Genomic DNA, 19,768 nt, shown 5'->3' with positions numbered 1-19,768 from the left:
CATCTCTAGGCTTTTTGTGAAGCCACATTGGCTTCTGCTGTCTTCCCCCTTTTTTCCTTGATCAAATTGTTTGCCATTGTGCCTTTAGAATTTCCCTCCACTGTGGTCAATCAGATGCATGAGGGAAATCCAAAAAGCAGGTTGGTATGAAGACAGCAACCCTCCCATGTTTGATGTTCTGAGCTAGACTGTTGCTGATATAGTAATCTTTTCCCCACATCTCACCTAAATGACAGAAAAAGATTTTCCTAGAAGCCATTTTGCAAACAATTTAGACAAACATCTGGCTGGCTAGCACAATTTTAAAACACATTCACTGTCAAGAAGACAGGATATACAGTCCTTGTTTTTTGTTAGTTTTGAGCCCAGCTCAAGCATGAGAGATGATACTTTTCACCTCAGCAATTGGAGAGTTTTGGCTACCCAAGGGACCTCTCCTCTCTGTTCAGGAACTTTCCTGTGGAGCACATCTCTCCTCTCGTCTCTTTTGCTGCTGAAGAGGTGCCCTCTCCACTCCCAATAGGCGAGGTTTCATGCTCTCTCTCAAGCCCATCAGCCGGCCAAACTCCCCCTCCCCTTCTCTCCACTTTCAAGCCTTATCAGGTCTGTCTGTCTTGGGGAGACCGGCTGCCTTTATTCCCCTTGCCATATCCCCAAAGACTTGCAGTTTCTTCTAATCCTTGCCTTCCCGAATCTGCCCCAAAGCCTCACGTAGTCGCTACCCAAACCACCCTTGTTCCTCTTCCTTTTGGGAAGCGCCTTCGGCCAACCTCCCCTCCCCCCTCTTTCCGTGGCCATACCGTCGTGTTCCTATGTGTACCCAGGACGGCTTTTTAAGATTAACTGGTATTCAACTCAGCCTAAAATAAGAGTACTGTTCACTGGTTTTGTTTAAATGTGCTAATTCTCTTTTGATATAAGAAATTCACTTTGGTTTATCTTTGGGTGTGTGCTAACTCTTGGGGTACGTAACTCTAGAGTGCGTGCATCCAGGTCTCAAAGTCAAAGGATCCCTAGAATGGAGTGCATGTGAGAATCACAGGCCTGCCTGCAAACCGCACATTTCACAACATCCCTGCTTATACGCGGGAATGGGAAAGACCTGCCTTTTTCAGGAGGTGGGTCAATTGCTCTTTTTGCTAATGAGCCCTAATTAAGCCAAGCTGGGTGGTGACTCAGTTTGACATAACTCTCCTGGGCCAGGCTGAGCTCCCTCTAGCCCCTCTCTGGGGACCATGTGGGGGGTGCTAGCCAAGCCCACCACAGTTTGTGAGATGAGACCTTGGCTGGGACTGCAAAGCAAGGTATGGGGGGCGTCAAAGCTGATTTGGCCTTACAGGGGGGTTAAAATAGACTGCTGCCTGTAGACTCCTGGGGAAGGGGGGGTCACTGCTAGTCCTGCATTTGTTTCTAACAAAGGAGCCTTTACCGTTTCCCCCCTTTCTCCTCCCACACCCACCCAAGAGATGTAAACTTTGGAAAGGCCCAGAATGGGTGGGTGTTCTCTTTGGGTCATTGTCTGTGGGACTTGTAATTAATGGCAAGGTAACCCTTTAGGGTTTTGTAACAGACAGCCCAGAGCTACCGCTGTCCTCTGGAAGTGGCATTCTCCGAGCTGAGAGGCCGTCCATCAGTTCCTAAATGTGACTTGCTGGTGGTGAGACGGAGGTTCTATTCGGCACATATACAGGGGCTCTTTTCATTTTTATTTTGTGGGGGGCAGAGCTGCATCTTCCTGGCATTGCAAAAGAGGACTCTCTCTTGACTCACCTTGGGAGGAGACGCCTGCCTTGCTTGGCTTCTTCAAGCTGTGGGATGAGGGGATCAAGGGCCCCCCGCTCCAGCCTGGGGGCAGAATCCCATGTCCAGCCACCCCACAAGTTGTGAAGGAGCTGAGTTTAACTCCCCGCCCTGTCCTTCCTCAGCTTAACATTTTGGTTTGTGGGCTCATGCAACAGCTGTGGCCTCCACTCTGTCCGGGCTGTTACTTTAGCAAGCCCCTGTGGAGGTGCTTGGGGGGGGGTAGGGACGCTGAAAGCCAAGGAGCTTGAAGTGCGGCAGGGGGGAGGGTCTGTTAGTCGGCTCTTGTCTGTCTCTTCAGTTCCTCCCTAAATATGTTCCCTTTCAGGCAGAGGACAAAAGAGAGCCCCTGAAAAGCAAGAACAATAAAGACCTGAACAATGGAAAAGGATCCAGGAAGGTGGGTTCATGGGCTGTGGCTGTGATTCACTGGCAGAAAGAGAGCTACTGCTGGGGGGCTCTTTGGCCTTCCAGTCCACACTCTCTCATCTGGGAGCTGTGTGTGTGTACTGCCTTCAAGTTGATTCCGACTTATGGCAACCCTATGAATGGGGTTTTCATGAGGCTGTGAGGCAGTGACTGGCCCCAGGTCACCCAATGAGCTTCGTGGCTGTGTGGGGATTCGAACCCTGGTCTCCCAGGTTGTAGTCCAATACCTTAACCACTACACCACACTGGCTCTCACATCTGGGAGCTATTATATAGTAATTACTTAGGCTGCAACACCTGTCTTGCTCCCTCTAGTACTGAACTCAGGTGCTGAGTGCCAACAGGATTGGAGCCCAAGCAGGGCCACGGAAAAATAAGTGAAAGGTTTTGGCATGCTTGGGGAAAACCCAGCCTTGTAGAAGCACAGCAGATCTTTAAAATAAACACCCTAAGGGGCAGCCCTCCCTTTGGGGGAAAAAGCAACCCAATGAGGACTGAGTACCCTCAGTAACCCTTGAATCTAGAACATCAGAAAAGAAAACCAGAGGTGGGAGTCGATGGAATACCTTGGAGACAGCTGACTGGCCGAAGCCCTGAACAGGAGCACTCCTGTAGCCGGCACTGCAACATCTTGTTGCAGGTTCCACTTTGAAGTTCACATGTATATCTTACGATTTTTCTCTAACGTGAAAATTCTTGCTTCTAATCCTTGATGGACCGGGGAGGGGGGCAAGCAGACAAAGGCAACCAGCCCTCCTTCCACGTTCTTTCTGCCGAATGCTGGTGTTGCAGTGATGAGCTCTGGGGCAAGTGACCTCCCAAATGAGGGGAGCTGGAGCAACTGCTGGTTTCTGCCCTTGGAGGACAGGAGACTAGGGGCTGAAAGAACATTTGTCACGCACATTGGGGCAGGAATGGGCAGGGGCTGAATCAGCCTTGAAGGGCCACATGAGCCAGCTGTAAACGGCCCGGGACTTCTTTGTGGCAACCATGGTTTCTGCAGCCTGCTTGAGCCCCGGCTTACAATGCCACCCTGTGCCTGGCTCTGCCCTCCCGCCCGTGCGTCTTTGAGGGGCCTTTTGTGACAAGGGGCAGCTGGTTCAGAGAGCCATCTTTTTCCTCTGAGTGGGATGTTAGGATATGCTAGTGCTCTTGCTGCCAATCTTCCTGCCCCCCCAAACACACCCCAAATCTTTTTTCCAGAAGGTCCAGGGGAGCCAGGAAAAGGGACCTGTTCCCGAGAAGCCGGGAGCTGTCTGCCCCAGGACCTCAGCAGAGCCCCCTTGGCAGAGAGGTGAGGGGGCTAAAGGCACCATGGGGTGGGGCAAGATGGCTGCAGGATGGATCCAAAGGGGAGCTGGGGAGGGCCACGAAAAGGCATCTGGGCTGAGACAGGTTGGCTGTTTAGTCCTGCCTTAGGGACTTGGGCGGCTCTCACTTCCTCCTGGCTGCATTCAGGGCTAGTCTATTCAGAACAGGCACATCGGAATGAATAGGCAAGGCTAACTTAGGTTCATTAATTTCAGTGGGTTTGCTCTGAATAAGTCTTAGTTGCAGACACTCCACTGTGAATACTCACATGCCTGTAGACTGTTACCCAAATCCTTGTTCTGGAAATGAGATGCCCAGAAGGACTTTGTCCGAATCCTCCTTAGCCCATGACAGGGTCTTTCAGACGTTGGTGCCGCCTCTCCCAGCTCTGATCACCCACTTCTATCCTGGCCGACAACAGGCAGAAGAAACCAGGGGCCTTGCAGAGAGCTTGGGCAAGTGAGCCAAGCTGCCTGCACCACCACTGCCATTGTTCCTGTCTCGGAGTTCCTTGTTGAGGAGCTGTCCCAAGCCATGATGCGGTTGGAGATGGGCCTGGAGAGGGAATATGCCTATGACATCTTCAGCAGCCTGATGGTGAGCTGAAAGGGGAGGTAGATGGCTATGTCAGTTGTCAGCCGGGAGATGGGCAACAGAGGGTAATTCACTCACTGGGGGGCAACCGTGGGATGTGGGGGGCTTCTTTCTGTGTGTTTTCCTATGTTCTTATGCATCTTGGTTGGCCCTGTGGGAGAGACAGTATGTGGGGCTTGGCGGACCCACTTTGCTCTGATCCAGAAACTGGGCTCCTCTCTTTGTTAAAAGATGGGTATTTATTTATTGCATTTATATACCGCCCCATAACCGAAGCATATAGGCAAATGCATATAGAAGGCAGGCCTCCAAGGGAAGCCTCCATACTCAGAAGCAGTGTAGCTCTGACCCCCCCCCCGCTGGAGGAGGGCTGTTGGCCTTTCACCCTCCTTGGGGGCATCTGCATGGCCACTGGGGTACTGGAATGCTACCCAGGAGGGCCTTGCCCAGCCAGACCGATCCAGCTGCAGCCGCTGCCTGCCTGCCCCCGAGGCCCTCTCGTCCATCGTGCCCCATTTTGGGTGGAGCAGCTGGTGGCAAAATGCCAGCCAGGCAAGATGAAGCGGAAAAGTGGTATCCACCAGGGAGGGAGGGTGGAGGTGTGTGTTTGGCACGCAGAGCTCCTATGTGGCTGAGCACCGGAGTTGCTGTGTGTGAACGAGGTGCCCAGGAGCTGCTCCTGAGTGCTCAGTGCTCCTGAGGAGTAACCAAAGGTGCTGCCTGAAACACAGGAAAGGTGTGAGAGAGACAGTGCCCTTCCCACCCCCCACAATTGCACCCTGGGTAAATGTCTCTGTAGCCAGCTTCTTTCCACTCAGCCACGCACCCAGCCTTCTTGGATTCTGCCCAAACGTCATGCGCTCTCCAAAAGCTCTGGGGGAAAAGGGGGGAATGACCTCATGGCTCCTCTTTTCCCCGCTCCTCAGCAGAAGCAGCCGCATTATGCATTCCGAGGGTTTGACCTGCTGCGGTCTGTGACAGCAGAGATGCGCGCCTTGGTCGTTGACTGGCTGGTGCAGGTGCACGTAGGTATCTGGGAGAGGCCCCTCCTCCCATGGATGTGAAGCTGGGGGGCACTGAACGTCTGTTCTCTTGCAGCTAGTGCATGCCAGCATGTCACGTGTGTTAGGGTCTTCATAGCATTTGTGATGGGGGATCCCACCGCAGAGAGCTGTAAGTGGGGAGGCAACTTCCCTTAGACCAGGTGGGGGGGACTTGGGGCAGGGCCTTTATGGAAATCTCCACATGTCAACCAGCAGATTTCAAGGATCAAGATGTGGGACGCAAGCCCCAAAGTGGAATGACTGGCAGGCTGCTTCAGCAGGCCTCCTCATCCAGCTCCCGGCCTGCCTGCTGGGCTGCATCCAGAACCATGCAGGTGGCCAGGCCTGGGAGACCTAAAGCCGTGATTGGGCCAGAATCCTGTGCAGGGCAGCCTGAATTGGACCGATTGGATCTGAGGCTCCAGTTCTGAGCTCAGAGGAACATGGCAAGCTGCCCTACCCTGAGTCAGCCCAGTGCTCCATCCAGTTCAGTCTGACCGGCAGCAATGGCTCTCCAGACTCCCAGCCCCACCAGGAGGTGCCGCTGGGGCCTGAGCTTGGGACCTCTGCAAGCAAGGCGAGCGCAACGCCCAAGCACCTTCCTCTGTGTGCAAAGACTCCACACCGGGAGGGAGGGAGAGAGGGAGGGTAGGGTTGCTGCTCCGGAGCAGGAGACGGCCTTGAAGCCTGCCTCTGCCCCCAGGAATACCTGGACCTGGCCGATGAGACCCTCTACCTGGCTGTCTACCTCATGAACGCCTACATGAAAGCTGGCAAAGTGCCGGTCCGCAGCCTGCAGCTCCTGGGCATCACCTGCCTCTTCCTGGCCTGCAAGGTGGAGGAGAGCGCTTTGCCTGAGGTGAGCGGGATGCGTAGGGCGCCGCTGGGGCCTGGCCTGAGGTGAGCGGGATGCGGAGGGCGCCGCTGGGGCCTGGCCTGAGGTGTGGCCTCTGAGAGGTGCTGGAGCCTGAGGAAGGGGCCTTGGCCGCACTTCCACTTGCTGTGGGCTGCTGCCCAGCTCGGGGGCTTCCCAGAGGCATCTAGCCGGTCTCCTGGTCTGATTCCTGCACAGCTTGGGGGGCTTCTTAGAGGTTGTTGGAGTCAGGCTGTGGGGCTGCCCTATCTGCTGTGCCGGGGAGAGCCTTCTTGCAGTGGGAGGGCGGCTCTCCCGGTGTAGTAGCGGAAGGCTGTGGCAGGGGGCACGCAGCTGTCCTTCCTGCCTGCCTTCCTGCCTGCAGCCCGCCCAGCTGTGCTCCATGACGGAGGACTCTTTCAGCCCAACGGAGCTTCTGCGCATGGAGCGCAAAATCTTGCGCCGCCTCCAGTTTGAGCTGCACTACACCAATCCCGTCCACCTGCTCCGCCTGCTGGCTGAAGTAGGTCATTGCACCTTGGAGGTGAGAGTCAGGGCTCTTTCCCTTTTGGAGCCAGAGCTGCCGCCTGGCTCTGCATGCTCTGAGCTGAGAGCGCAGCGGGGGCTGTCGACACCCTCCCAGGCAGGCTCGCTGCCGCTCCTTGCGCGTCGTGCCGCCTGGGCCAATCGGAGCCTGCCTTAAGGAAAGTGGCGAGAGGGCGGGGGGCAGCAGGACTCCTGGGTCCCTTTTCCTGCCTTCCTTCTCTCCCTCAGGTGGTGCACTTGGGCATGTATTTCCTGGAGCTGTCTCTGGTGGAAGGGGACTGCCTGCACTTTGAACCAGCCCAGCTGACTCTTGCTGCCTTAGGCCTCGCCCAGCGGGTGCTGCAGCAGACGGGCCTCAGGCACTTGGATGCCCTCCTGGATGGCTCCCCAAACCTCCCGTCGTACAGGTGGGAGCAAACCCAGGAGGCGGGGAGCACTGGGAGAGGTGGGGCCGAACGGGGCAGTGGGGCCTTAGCTGTCCCCTGCAACCACCTCATGCCCTCAAAGGAGTGGGAACAAGAAGTTAAAGCAGGACCAGGGAGCCTTTTCAGCCCCAGGGCCGCATTTCCTTTGGAGCAACCTCCTGGGGGCCACATGCCAGTGGTGGGCCAGGGCAGAGGCAGAAGAGGGCTGGAGGATGCATGTGGCACACACACGCACACTTTCCTCCAGCCAGGCCAGCAAAAGGCACGGCCGGAGTTCAAGGGTGCATCCCAGCCAGGTGGAAGTGCGCCTCATGACGGGTGCAAAGCAGAGGTGCTGAAGGGTGTGATGTAGAAGAGGGTGTGGCCCACGGAGAGGCTTGAGAGTCAGATCGAGAGGCCTGGAGGGCTGCATTTCGCCCCTGGGCTCTTTCATCCCTGAGTGAAGCAGTTCACCGCTCTCCCATGCTGCGCACATCGTCCACTTTGGCCCCTGCCAAGAAGCCCCCCTTTGCCTGGATCTCTCCCCCTCTTCCCCTGCAGGACATGATGGCGCTAGTGGCTACCCCCCAGTTTTCTTTATGTGCATTCATTTGGGACTGGCATGTGTAAAGGGTATGGCTGTGCACAGCCCTCCTGATCCGCCCCATGGCCCCAACTCGTGGGCCCCAACCAGGGGAAAGGCACCTTCCTTCCCCCGCCAAGAGGTGCCTTCCCCGCTTGACCTCCTTCCCCCGCCAAGAGGTGCCTTCCCCGCTTGACCTCCTTCTCGCGCATGCCTGCCTCTGCTTTCTGACACCCTGGCCCTCGATAGCCCCCGATTATTCTGGGCCACCCAACCTGATCTGTAGAGATCTCAACTCTGCTGAGGCCCAAATGGCTCTGAATAGGCCCAGTCTGGTGCACAGCCCTAGTTAATAGCAATAACCGGAATGCAGAGGGAGGGTGGAAAGAGGGACACCAATTGAGGACAGGCAGGCGGTGGCACTTCTGTCTTTAAGGGATGTTTTGGGTGGACATTAGAACATAAGATGAGCCCTGTAGCTGCATCAGGCCGAAGGGGGCCCATCTAGTCCCACATCTGTTCTCACAGGGGCCAACCAGATGCCTTCAGGGAAGCCCACAAGCAGGTCCTGAGCGCAACAGCACCTCTCTCCCAGTGGGCGGTTCCCAGAAGCTGCCATGCAGAGGCATTTTACTGCCTCCGACAGTTGTAGCCTCCACAGGAGGATGTCTCATGTGCCTTGAGGCAGAATTCCTAAACTGCTGTAACTCAGTCATTGCTTTCATCATATTTCTCTGAAATTTGACCAGGTTTTGCCCCTCCTCAAACAGTCCCTCCCAGGGTAGTACTGGCCTCTGTTACAGGGCTGTTGCAAGAATTACTAGCGTAATAATATTTTGCTTTTGTATGTAGTTCTTTATCTTGTCAGTGTCTTGTGGGAGCGTAGGATGTTCAAGCTCCTTTTCCTGCAGTGAGGCTGGCTGGCTGGCTAGAGATGTTGGAGGCATGCCTAAAGAGCTCAGTGTAGTCCTGTAGTCCTTAGGCCAGAGCTCTTGCCTGGCCCTCACCTCCCTCCCTCCCATTGCAGTGAGTCTGAACTGTCTGCTGTCTACCCCTACATGGCCAAGGCTGCTCTACAAGGACCCACTTCCACCTTTCGTGCCACTTTCTTGAAATACTCCAGGCCTCAGAAGCTGTGCACCAGCACCAGCCCTGCCATTGCTGCCTCCACATGCCTGAGCTGCTGTCTGGGGAGCCCCACCCCATGAAAGGGGGGTTCCTGTGGGTCTGTCTCTGGGGCCCATCACACCCCATTGCATGGTGGGTTGGGAGGACCTTTCACAGGTCTGCTTTATGGAAGTCATCCTTGGGGCCTGAGTCTGCGGGTGGGAGAGCCCAAGTGGCCAAGCATAATCCTGGGGATCCAACCAGGCTGGGGGAGAATGTGTAGAATTACCTGTGTGTGTTTTGTGTCTCATTTCTGCCGGCTTTGGCTTCCTGAGAACTTCCCCTTTGAATCTGTCCTCTCCTGACCTTTTGCCTTTCTGTCCTCCCATCTTAACAGAATTGTGCTAGGTAGCCCATGGGTGCTCCCCCCTCTGCAATCCTGCCCCATGAATTACCATAGGCTGTTTTTTTAAAAAAGAATAGATGACTGTAAGAAAATGCGACTGCAGGTGTCTAATAAAGTGTGTTTTTTCCTCTCCTGCTGTGGGCCTACTCCTTCTGCTTGGTGGACGTTGTTCCTCTTTCCTGTAAGGTCTGCGGGTTCCCTTGGCAATGGAGCGGGAAACTGGGGGGCCCTTTGACAACGGCGATGTAAGCCCTCACCCCATTGCATCATGTTCCAATTCAAATATTACCTCTATTGTTTAACATTGTGTTTAAGGTCACTTACAAATGTTTAAAACAAAAACGTTACAATTTCAGTAGATGCTATTTTATCAGCCTTCTCTGCCCCCCCCCCTGCGCTGCCACCCCCAGTTCCAATACAGAGGCCATAACACTGAGGTACTATCCAAGGCAGTGGTCAAGGGTTACAACAGGCTAATATACCTGAAGGACTTGGGGTGCGCTCCCATGTTTGTTGCTGAAATGCTGCCTCCCCCGCCCTGTCTGTCCCAATCCGAGGGAAACGGCAGAAGTTGCGGCTTGAGAAGCGAGAGTGCGGGATGGCCTTGGATCCTACCAGGCGCTGCTGCTCCTGGCCTGTTCCAGCGTCGGAGGCCCCGTCGGAGGGAGCGGCAGCCTAGCCAAAGGCCTTTCCTCTGGACCCAGGTAGAGCTAGGGAACTGGGGGGGGGGGTTCTCTGTTGCAGCCGCTTGGAGCGAAGTTGGAACAGGCAGAACGAAGGAGCCTTCCTTGCAGAAGCCATTCCTTTGGAGAAGGTCCTGACGACTCACGGGTGCAGCGCCTGGCTTTGCATGTCCAAAGGCCCCAGTCGGGCTGCGGAACGGCGTCTGCCTGAGAGCCTGGAGGGCCGCTGCCGCTCAGCGCAGGCCTTGTGCCGGACTGGGTGGCGCGGGGCACCTCCCGACGCGCCTCCACGAGCAGCGCTTGGCTCTCACGCGGCAGGAGCGACGCACCTTTTCCCCCTCTGGCCCTCCCCGCGAAGAGGCGGGGCTTACTCCTGGGCCCTCCCCCTCCCGGCCTTGCCGCCCTCTTTCGTGCCAAGACGTCCGAGGTCAGGCCGGCGGCGCTAATGCGCGAGGAATTTCCCACCATGTACTAGGGCGCTGTCCTCGGTGCTGAAGGAGCGCTCGGGCTCTCCAGGCGCGCCGCGCTGACCCCTGCCGGCCCTGCGTCCGCTCCGGCCCTTTATGTACAGCGCGCTCTTCCAGCTCGTGCACCGGAGACAGGCGCTCGAGCTCCACCGGCATGGGCCGCGGCCTGTGAAGGCGGAGATGGAGGATCGGAGCCCCTACAAGAAGAGCTGCCCGGAGGCCGGCGGGGGCAGCGGGGCCGTCCTCGGGGTGACGGGGGGCGGGGGCGGGCGGGTCGAGGAGGTGGCCCTGGGCGCCAAGATCCAGAAGGCGGTGGAGTTCAAAGCGGAGGGTCACCGCTGCTACAAGCAGAAGAAACTCCGCGAAGCCATCGGCAAATACCACCGCGCCTTGCTCCAGCTCAAGGGGCTGGAGGCGGCGGTGGGGGAGGCTGAGGGGGGCGGCGACGCGGCGGCGGAGAAGAAGAAGAGCCTGCTGGGCAGGGCCGGTTGGCACCGACTCTCTGAGGAGCAGCGGGCACTGGTGGAGAGCACCGAAATCGAGTGCTACAACAGCCTGACGGGTAGGGTTCAGCCGGGCGGGCGGAGGGGCTCTCCTGTGTGCCAGGCCCAGAGGAAGGGGTGCCCTCGCCTGCTGCCGCCGGCCCTGCGTGGCCTGGCTGAAGGTCACCTGCCTTCCCCTCCAGCGAGCCGAGGCCGGAGGAGGAGACGCGGCAAAAGGCAGCAAGAAGCCCCCTCCCCCAGTGTTGGGACGGGTCGCCCCCCTGTGGCCATCTCCCGGCCTGTTGGGCCCCAGCGGCGCCTGTGCTGCTGGCCCCTGTCCTGCCCCTTGCCCCCCCTGCTTCCGATTGGACCCAAGACCCCCGACCGGGCTGCCCCATCTCTGATCCAGGCACCGGCTTCCCTCATTCAGGGCGACCGGGGACCCCCGTGCATTTGAGATCAGTGGAGAGATCTGAATCCAGAGCTCTCCCAGGAGGAGGGACTGAGCATCCCAGCCACGTGGCTCCAGCCAGGTCCCTCGCTTCTGGACAGGCCTGGGGCAGGGGGCACAGGGAGGCCTCACAGGGAGGCCCAGGGTCAGCCCTGGGGCAGGAGGGCCAGCAGCCATTAAATTGATGGGCGAGATCTCAATGGCTATCTTGCTGTGCCACCTTCCCCAGATAAGACACGAGCTGCAATTGGACCCTGAATCGAGTGAGGAAGGAAAACATGATCCAAACACAATGGAACGAGGGTGAAGCAGATAAGTCTGCCGGATGGTTAAGGTGGCTGCCTGCAGTCTGAGGCAATGGTCAGACCCCAAAGCCCAGGCTGATGAGGCGGGTCTGGTGGGCAGACAACCCCTCTTTCCCAAAAGGTCCCAGTATCCCACAAAGCACAGGGGATGTGCCCTAGACAGACTGACCCCCCCCAAAGCTCCTCCTCCTCATTCAAGGAAGGGAGGCTTAGGGACACCCCCCCTCCCAGGCCAGGGGGTGCTTGGCAGGCATCAAGTTTCAGGGCAAAGCAACCAGGGTCCTGCTTTGCTTCCTTGTTGCAAAAGTGAGCACTGAGTTTCCTAGGGGAACTGGAGGGATGTGTTTAAGACTTTCCTGTTTGGGTGTCTGTGGGTGTGTTTAAATAAGCCAGCTGAAGGCTGTAAGTGGGTCTGTGGAAGGCCTGGGAAAGCCAAGTTCAAGTGCCAGGAACGCTGCCTCTTCTGGGCCCCAGCAATGATACCTCCCTCCCTCCCCCCTCTGACCCTCCTGGCTCCCTCTTCACTTTCTCCTTCCTATTTCTTTGGTACCTCCTGCTGGAGTGAAACAAAAAAATGCAAATCATATTCACCAACATTTCCAATTTTGCCAAATTTCTTATGTTAGTCTGTAAAACTGAAATCTGTTTTCATTTATTTTTAGTTCATTTTTAATTATTTTAATCGATTTTTCTCCATTTCATTTGTAGGACGACAAATCAAGTAAAGTTGCAGAAAGACATTTGGGCAAATACCAAATGTTTAAATACAGATAAATACGTTTAAGTACATTTAAGCAAATACACCCGGTGGAGCTCAGTTGCAGGAGTTGCTCCATTTGGGAAGAGGAAGGAAGAGAGGAGAGGGATTTGAGGGTGGGGAGGGGGAAGTTGAGTCCTCTGAGCCCCAGAACCTTTTCTTTCTGGGCATCATTTGCTCTGCCCCTTGGCAGCACCAGAACAGGAAGAGGAGGGAGGCCAGCGGAAGCCAGCCTTCAGAGGGGCCCAAAGTAGCAACAGAGAATATATTGCAATGGGAAGATGGCACATTTCTCAATATACACGACAGACACCATGTATATATACATTTTTAAAAGTAGTTAATTTAAAAGGGGGGGAAGGAGGAAGAATGTATTGGTCACTGCCCTAAGGAGAGGCCATCTTTGCACACCCCTTCCCCCTGTTCAGTGGTCTCTTCAGAAGGAAACATGGTCTCCTCTTCCGTTTTGGGTTTTCTTTCTCCTTGTAATCTCAGCGATCACCAGGCTGCTTCTTGTATAACTCTGTACTCGTTTTGTGGCATGACGGCTCAGAACAAACTAGACTCGAAGGGGACACTCAGTGTCTGAGATCTGTTTTTAATATGAAATTTCCCCTCAAAGTTATTACATCTATATCCCACCTCTTGTTTAAGGAGCTCACGTCAGTGTACATAGTTCTCCCTCACCCATTAAAAATATTAAATATTCATACAAATCCAGACAATAACATAACATGAAGAGAGGAAACCTTATTTATTAACTTAAATATTAATGTTTCTCAATATTTTGTAAAATTCCTGTAACATTTCATTATACAAATCCTGAAATATACATATTTGTGTGATCTTCTAAAACATATTAAAGATAATAAAATTCTCTGTAGCAGCTTATTGCCAGCCCCTAAGTCAGATACACTCAACACGTGGCTGGTTGGGTTGGATTTACTCTGTTCTCCTCTTACTGTTTTGGTGGGTGTAACACACGTGTTACGTTTATGACCTTATTTGTTCCCAGATTTTTCTCATCTGTCCTTCTTCCTCTTTTGGTACCTGACTCAGCTTCCATGCCTTAGCACAGAGAATTCTTGCAAGCATTGCAGTATATAGTTCTTACATTTGATGTGTCTAACATTTACATTGCCTCTTGTGTTCAAGAGGCATGACTTTGGGTCCATACTTATGGGTACATGAAACATTTCCTTAATGATTGTCGTGACCATTTGCCAATATAATTTGGCATTCTTCTTCTTGTATCACCACATATGAAAAAATAGCCTTTTTCTTCATGGAAAAGCCAACATTTTCCATCCTTCACAGCAACCCTATGAGATAAGTATGGCTGAGATATAGTGCCTGACCCAGAGAGCTTCAAGGAAGAGTGGAGCTTTGAATCCAGTTCTCCCAGGCCAAGCCCCAGTGCTGTAATCACTGCACCATATTGTCACTGGCTCTGTTGATGTCACTAATTATTTAATTTGATTTGGCAGGCAACTTTTTGGAACCACACAAAATGTCAAGCACTAAATGCCATGGCATACCAAACTAATAAAACATTATCAGAAAAAATATTTGGTAAAATTGATTCTGCTGCTCCTGAGAAGGTATGAAGATCTATGGAGGGTCCTCATATGCTTCCTCCTCCTCCTGCACCACCACCCCCCGCCCTGCATTTGGAAATCCTGTTCAGCCTCTTTTCTGGCTTCCGATACTTCCCTGCCTCCTCCCCTCCATGACTTTGAAGCCTCTCTTTGCAACAATAGGAACTAGCAACTGTGATCACTGTTGAGAAAGCATGTTGAGATTCTCAGGAGGTTGGATGATGCCCCTCATATTGCATTTTGTGGGTTTTCTGTGCTTGCTCAGGATGGCAGATCATGCAGAACACAACAGCCTCAGACAGAGGCAAAATTGGGATGGGGTGGAGTGGCTAGGAGTCTCTCTCTCTCTCTGCAGAATTGGGCTGTAATGGATTTGCAACCTTAAACGAACATCAGCAAACTTGCATGTGTTTTGTCTCATGAAAAACAGTCAGAAACTCAATGATTTAGATAGCAGATGAGGAAGGGAGGAGGGAAGGACAGATAAAGCCCAACTGGATGGCTACGTCATGAATATTTTAAGCACCAGAACTCCGCTTTTGGAATAATAACCCTAAACTAGGCCACGCCCCTCCTAAAATATGGCTTGCTAGCAGAATTGAGGCAGCTAGACAGGTTTGGGGGGTAGGGTGGGAGGGGGAATGAAGGGGAGGAGGATCCCTTTGTGGGGTGCATCCGCTCTGCTGCAGCAGCACCGGCTTTGCGGTATGGCTTGAATTCAAGAGCCCAGGGACCCTGACTCTTGTACAAGGCGTCTGTCTCTCCATCCCTCCCCCTTACAATGTAGCTTATTGAAAGGCCAGCTGGACAGGAGCTGTATCCTGGCAGTATTCTGTGAAGTGCCTAGCCGTGTTATTTTCCTATAAAACTACAGTTTATAAATATTTAAAACAAAATTTAAAAATCAATATTGTTGATAGTGGTTGTACTAATGGCAACGCAGAGCTATCTTGGGGAGTCAAGGCATGACAGGCAGTTGGGCAATGTGGAAGTTTGTAGGTTCAGGGCGAGCCGGAAATTCAGAAGGCGGTTCTTGGGGAAGGACCGGTGTATACTGAAGAGGACTCAGGGTCCTGCATCCCCCCCCCAGCTCACTTCCTCTCTCTGGGATCTCTTTAGCCTGCCTGCTGCAGTCGGAGCTGGTGAACTACGAGCGTGTGAGGGAATATTGCCTCAAGGTGCTGGCGAAGGAGAAGAGCAACTTCAAAGCCATGTACCGGGCGGGCATCGCCTTCTACCACCTGGGGGACTATGACAATGCCATGCTCTACTTGAAAGAGGCCAAAAGCCGTGAGCCCACAGGTGGGTGCATTGCTTGTGCCACGCTGCAAGGGAGAGGAGGGTGTTTGGTCATGGAGAGGGGACCTTGTGCAAGGTCTGAAAGGGACCGCCGCTCAGCGGGCAGTAGCAGAGTGGCAAATTCGGAAGTGCAAGGTCCCCTTCATGATAGTCACACCTCCATACAGCTGCAGCCCCTTTCCTGCTTCCCCTCTGCCCCTTGCTCTCCCTCTCATCTGTGAGGCCACACTCCACTATAACAGATGCCCCTAGGAGCCAATCGTCATGAAAGGGAAGCCTGGGAGTTAGCTACTGTAAAGAGTCTTCTCAGTGGCTGACTGGTTTCTCTCTGATTGGCTCCAGTCAGGAGGAAAGGACGACGACTTTTCTCAGTGGCCATCATGCTCCCCTTTCTGGACGATTGCCTCACAGATAGGAAACTGGTTGGGACCGTGCTCCCTTAAAAGTAATGAGATCTATGACACACACACCGCGACCCCGGACAACTACACCCCTGTCAGGGGTGCTTAGGGTGGTAAGATCTCGGGTTCAGTCCCTGTCAGTCTCTCCAGTTTAGAAGGACCCTGAATACTAGAGGTGACTGGGGAAGATCCCTCTGTGCACCAGTCAAAGTAAGCAGGAAGGGGAGGCAGGGGCATGGCTCTGTGCAAGGCCGCTTCCTTTGCTTTGGGTTCCCAGGAGGCAGCCCTAAAAGGGGGAGCCATGGAGGAGAAGCGTAAAAGTCTGGTGGCTCCCGCAATGTGCTCCCTTTCTTCTCTTTGCAGACACCAACGTCTTGCGCTACATTCAGCTGACAGAGATTAAGATCAGCCGCTGCAGCCAGCGGGACAAGGAAATGATTGCATAGTAGAGGGACTGCCTCACCAGAGCTCTCTCTCTCTCTCTCACACACACACACACACATTGGTGATGGACACAGGATTTGCACGTGGTGCCAACAGTGCCAGCTGCCCTCCATGATCCAGGAAAATGCCCCCAGGTGTGCCCACCAGGTCCCTGGCACATGCCACAGCTAGAGAGTTCTCAGAGCATTGCTCCTGAAGGATAGTTTTGGGACCCCATCTTCTTGGCTGCAGGACGCGATAATGTAGCATCTTGCCAAAACACTGCTGGGGTTGCTTATTTGTGCTTCGCTTTAAAAAAAAAATGAGAGACTTTATAAGATATGCCTCTATAGGATTAACTGAGTGGCACTGGGAGCAGAGAGCAATGCCAGGAAGCTGCCAGGGCTTGAGAAAGGGGCCACACAATGCCAGAAGGAAGGCAACTTGGGGTGTCATGCGGCAGGGGTAAAGACAGACTTCAGAGCAGATGTGGGTGGCTGCAAATGGATGCCCTGATCAGGGCTTGGCTAGGAGTCCTTTCTTCGTCTGTGTGAGAGTATTGGTAAAATTAGCAGAGTTTAGCTGAGTGTCGCTTGCTCAGCATTTCTGTGCAGAGGGACCATGTGTGGTTTACTGGAGAGAAAGCAAGCTTTTTCCTTGCTTTGAATCCCTGAGACTTCAGACATGTTTCAGAATAAGAAAAGACTGTTGCAGGGTAGCAAAATTGGGAATGGACAGACTGAGTGAGCCTTTGTGTGTTTGAATCTTTGCTAAAGATTACACCTTCCCTGGAATAAGTCAGACAGAGACTTTAAGCTTTAAAATAAGAAATAACTACTTTATTCTGGAAGTACATGCTTGATAGGAAAGAGTCCTATATCTAGCTAACTAGCTAAGTTGGAGATGCAAACACTAAGCCTAGTGTTTGCCCTCATGCTTGGAGGAGAGGGAGATACAAAGAGAATATGCCTGCTCTCCCTCTCAAGAGAAAGAAGGAGATGTGGTCAACATCCTCTGCATATCAGTCTAGCAGGAAGGGAGAGACAGCAGGAGATCAAAGGATAGGTATAGCCTAGCAATCAGGAGGTCTCCTCTGTAGCTACCCTTTTTAACCCCATGCAGCCTCAACCCACAAGTTGCAGTTGAACCACATATTCCAACAAAGATGACTTTATTAACAGAAATACGTTCTTGATAGGAAAGGCTCTAGTTCCAGCTGGCTAACTAGGCTGGAGGCGCAATTGCGTGTTGGAAGTGGGGCAAGAGCAACTCCTGTTTTGTTCTTTTGTTTAAGCTCCAGAGGGAAGATAGGGCTAGGGTCCTCCAGATGGATAGGCTTTGTTTACCTTTTACCTGTGATGCTCTGACTGACTTCCTTCTGTCGCTGGACTGGACTGTGATGCCTTTAGGGAAGCTTACCTGCCCCTCCTACTTCCACCCTTTCCATTCCTTTGTCCTCCAGCTGACCAGGAGAGAGGAGACTCCCTTTGTCTCTGCTCTCTCTCCTAGCATGGGGCTGACTCCTACACCTGGGAGTTATGCCTCCAACTTAGCTAGTTAGTTAGAACTAGGTTTGCCTTTTCCATCTACTATGTATTTCTATAAATAAAGTAGCTTTTCTTATTTTACTAAGTCTCCAGTCTCAGTGATGCTGATGCAGGGTAAAAGCCTGCTTTCTTAGGCAAACACACGTACACGCCAGCACACTCGCATTTCAACATCTGCTGTTACTCTCTGCTGCTGTGGTGCTGCTTTTAAACGAAATTAAGCAACACAACCACACACAGAGCAACATTGCGCTCATGCTTCAGGGGAGAGGAGCAAAGACAAAGTTGTCTGCACATTCTTGCCTGGTCAGAGAAGAAAGGAGGAAAGAGAGGCTGAAAGTGAGGCCAGCTCCCTGAGAGTATTAGTTTACAATAGGAGGAAGCTTGGTAGAGGAAGACAGGCACAGGCAGTCTAGCCAGCTGGAGGACCCTCTCTCTGTCTCCCTTTAGGAATGCAAAGCGAACTGAATAAGAGTTGCTCTTGCCACAATTCCAACACCCTGGAATGCATTTTCCCCTCTCCTCTTCTTGAGCACCTTTAGGGCACCCTTCATTCACCTCCCCAAAAGATGGCTTTGCCAAGAGTTCAGTACCCCTTTCCCCCAGGTGTGTCAACAGCCCTTGCACTTTGCTCCAGTGAGTGGTTGTGGGATTCAGGATGAAAGAAGAGCCCTGCTGGCTCAAGCGATGGGAGCTCCAGCATCTTCTCCCCCCGGGGCCAGGCAGACGCCTCTGGGAAGCCCCTAGTGGGCCTCTCCTCTTCCGTCCAGCAGGAAACCAGCCCCTCTGGAGCAGCACGGGGCTCCCAGTTTGGCAGAATCTTGTCCGGACACCCAGGGAGGAGGATATCCCGAGCCCTGGGCAGCAGGAGCAGCACCCTGGGGTCCTCACAGTGACCCACCCCCACCTCCATTTGGCTTGCATCCTTGGCCAGTTGGCTTCGGGAGGGTCTCCCTGCAAAAGGGGCTCATGTGGCTTTGTTGAACCTGTCATGCTGGCCCATGGCACTCTGTGTGTGTGCGTGAGCCGTACTCGGATGAAGCCACCTTGATAGAGCTTTGACATGCTCTGACGTCTGGTCCTTTTCCTGAGTGGGGAATTTTACAGGGAGAGAAGAGCAGGGGACCCCTCTTTGGCATGTTGGTATCAAAGTGGGTCTCACACTAGCCTTGTGCAGGATGCCTCAGTCTGCAGAGAGGAAGCCCTGGGACATCTTCACTGCACCCAATAATCTGGCTGGAGAAGCCACAGAGGTCCTCTGGTGCCTCTTGAGGTGTGCAGCAGGCACCAGGGTTGAAGGCAAGGGGAGCGGGCAGATCTGCAAGCCAAACGTCCAAAGGACTGATTGCAGAATGGAAGGAATGCTGGGCAGGGTCACCCCCAGAGCTGCCCTCGGCCGGCTGAGAGACACACCTGCCTCCTGCAACTCCCACCACCATGCAGTATCCTCTGGAAGAGTGCTGTGGGTCCTGGGAGGGAGGGACTGCTTGCTGCTTCAGAGGCACCCCTGACTCCTGGGCTGTCCCAAGCAGCCACATGGTATTAAGCAGGCGTACAAGGCTTTCCTCCAAATGTGCAAAGAGCTTCTTACACAGCCCTGCAAGGGAGGCTCCCTCAAGCCATCTCAGCGGTGCATTCATATGGCTGTGAGTGAGAAGGGAAGCAGAAGTGTCCTTGCCAACTGCACTAGTTTCTTGGGCTGCTTGTGAAATTCATGGCCACATCCTCTACATCTTGAGGTCTTGCCTCTCCCCCCACACCCCCAGAAACCACCACCGCAGGTAAAGGAGGAGACCTGGCAGAGATGGGGGCTCAGCTTTGCTTCTGGGGCCCGGTGCTGTTGGGTCTTGCCTGTCTGGTTGTGGGATTTTCAAGAAATGGGTAGGTGGGTGAGCAGGCAGGCTCCTAAGTGGGCCAGAGCAGAGCAAACAACTCCTTGCCAGCCCAGGAAGCCTCAGCCTGCCCTCCAAGGGCTCCGGCAACAAGCAGAGAGAGATGGAAACATCCGCTCATGAAACTGGATTGCCCCAGTGTGGATTCTCAAGATCACTTCACCCAGATAAGTAATCCTGAGGGTTGTTTAACCCTAACCCTGTTGTACAGCTGGTATAGCACAGGGGAGGAGAGCCCGGCTGGGAGTCCAGAGTCTGTGAGTTCAAATCCCCGTTCTTGTCTCCTGGGTGTCAAGGGCCAGCTAAAGATCACCCCCATAGTGAGTGGCTCAGGGATTATGTGCCCTGCCACCTGTGCAGCCGTGGGCAAGGTGCATAGTCCCAAGG

The 19,768-nt window shown here is 53.8% G+C and overlaps 2 protein-coding genes across 5 annotated transcripts; both read left to right on the top strand.

Annotated features, from left to right (window-relative positions):
• The first annotated feature begins 1,101 nt into the window (after positions 1-1,101).
• Positions 1,102-9,348, top strand: CCNP (cyclin P). 4 transcript variants are annotated; one of them, XM_061597474.1, is made up of 9 exons: positions 1,102-1,304; positions 2,129-2,200; positions 3,433-3,523; positions 3,962-4,137; positions 5,064-5,159; positions 5,881-6,036; positions 6,416-6,574; positions 6,805-6,983; positions 8,591-9,348. In XM_061597474.1, exons 1-9 carry the CDS (start codon positions 1,236-1,238, stop codon positions 8,769-8,771), a joined length of 1,179 nt encoding a protein of 392 aa, XP_061453458.1. In that variant the 5' UTR covers positions 1,102-1,235; the 3' UTR covers positions 8,772-9,348. The 4 variants fall into 4 exon arrangements, with proteins under 4 accessions (XP_061453458.1, XP_061453459.1, XP_061453457.1 ...); XM_061597475.1 differs by having other exon boundaries at positions 1,124-1,304; positions 5,061-5,159; positions 6,416-6,553; XM_061597473.1 differs by having other exon boundaries at positions 1,124-1,304; positions 5,061-5,159.
• Positions 9,349-10,322: 974 nt separating this feature from the next.
• On the top strand, positions 10,323-16,431 carry TTC9B (tetratricopeptide repeat domain 9B). The gene is made up of 3 exons (XM_061597771.1): positions 10,323-10,788; positions 14,939-15,121; positions 15,883-16,431. Exons 1-3 carry the CDS (start codon positions 10,323-10,325, stop codon positions 15,963-15,965), a joined length of 732 nt encoding a protein of 243 aa, XP_061453755.1. The 3' UTR covers positions 15,966-16,431.
• The last annotated feature ends 3,337 nt before the right edge of the window (positions 16,432-19,768 follow it).

Source organism: Rhineura floridana, chromosome 15 (assembly GCF_030035675.1).
Source record: "Rhineura floridana isolate rRhiFlo1 chromosome 15, rRhiFlo1.hap2, whole genome shotgun sequence".
In the NCBI taxonomy this organism is placed as follows: domain Eukaryota; kingdom Metazoa; phylum Chordata; class Lepidosauria; order Squamata; family Rhineuridae; genus Rhineura; species Rhineura floridana.
Note: the sequence above shows the minus strand (reverse complement) of the source record. Positions and strands in the feature narration are given on the sequence as shown.

Bases quoted from the DNA above. Each gene is read 5' to 3' on its own strand.
- TTC9B (XM_061597771.1), top strand. From the start codon at position 10,323: ATGTACAGCGCGCTCTTCCAGCTCGTGCACCGGAGACAGGCGCTCGAG. The intron at 10,789-14,938 runs GTAGGGTTCAGC...GGATCTCTTTAG, and splicing joins GTGCTACAACAGCCTGACGG to CCTGCCTGCTGCAGTCGGAG. The intron at 15,122-15,882 runs GTGGGTGCATTG...TTCTCTTTGCAG, and splicing joins CAAAAGCCGTGAGCCCACAG to ACACCAACGTCTTGCGCTAC.
- CCNP (XM_061597473.1), top strand. From the start codon at position 1,236: ATGTGGGGGGTGCTAGCCAAGCCCACCACAGTTTGTGAGATGAGACCT. The intron at 1,305-2,128 runs GTATGGGGGGCG...GTTCCCTTTCAG, and splicing joins GGCTGGGACTGCAAAGCAAG to GCAGAGGACAAAAGAGAGCC. The intron at 6,575-6,804 runs GTGAGAGTCAGG...TCTCTCCCTCAG, and splicing joins TAGGTCATTGCACCTTGGAG to GTGGTGCACTTGGGCATGTA.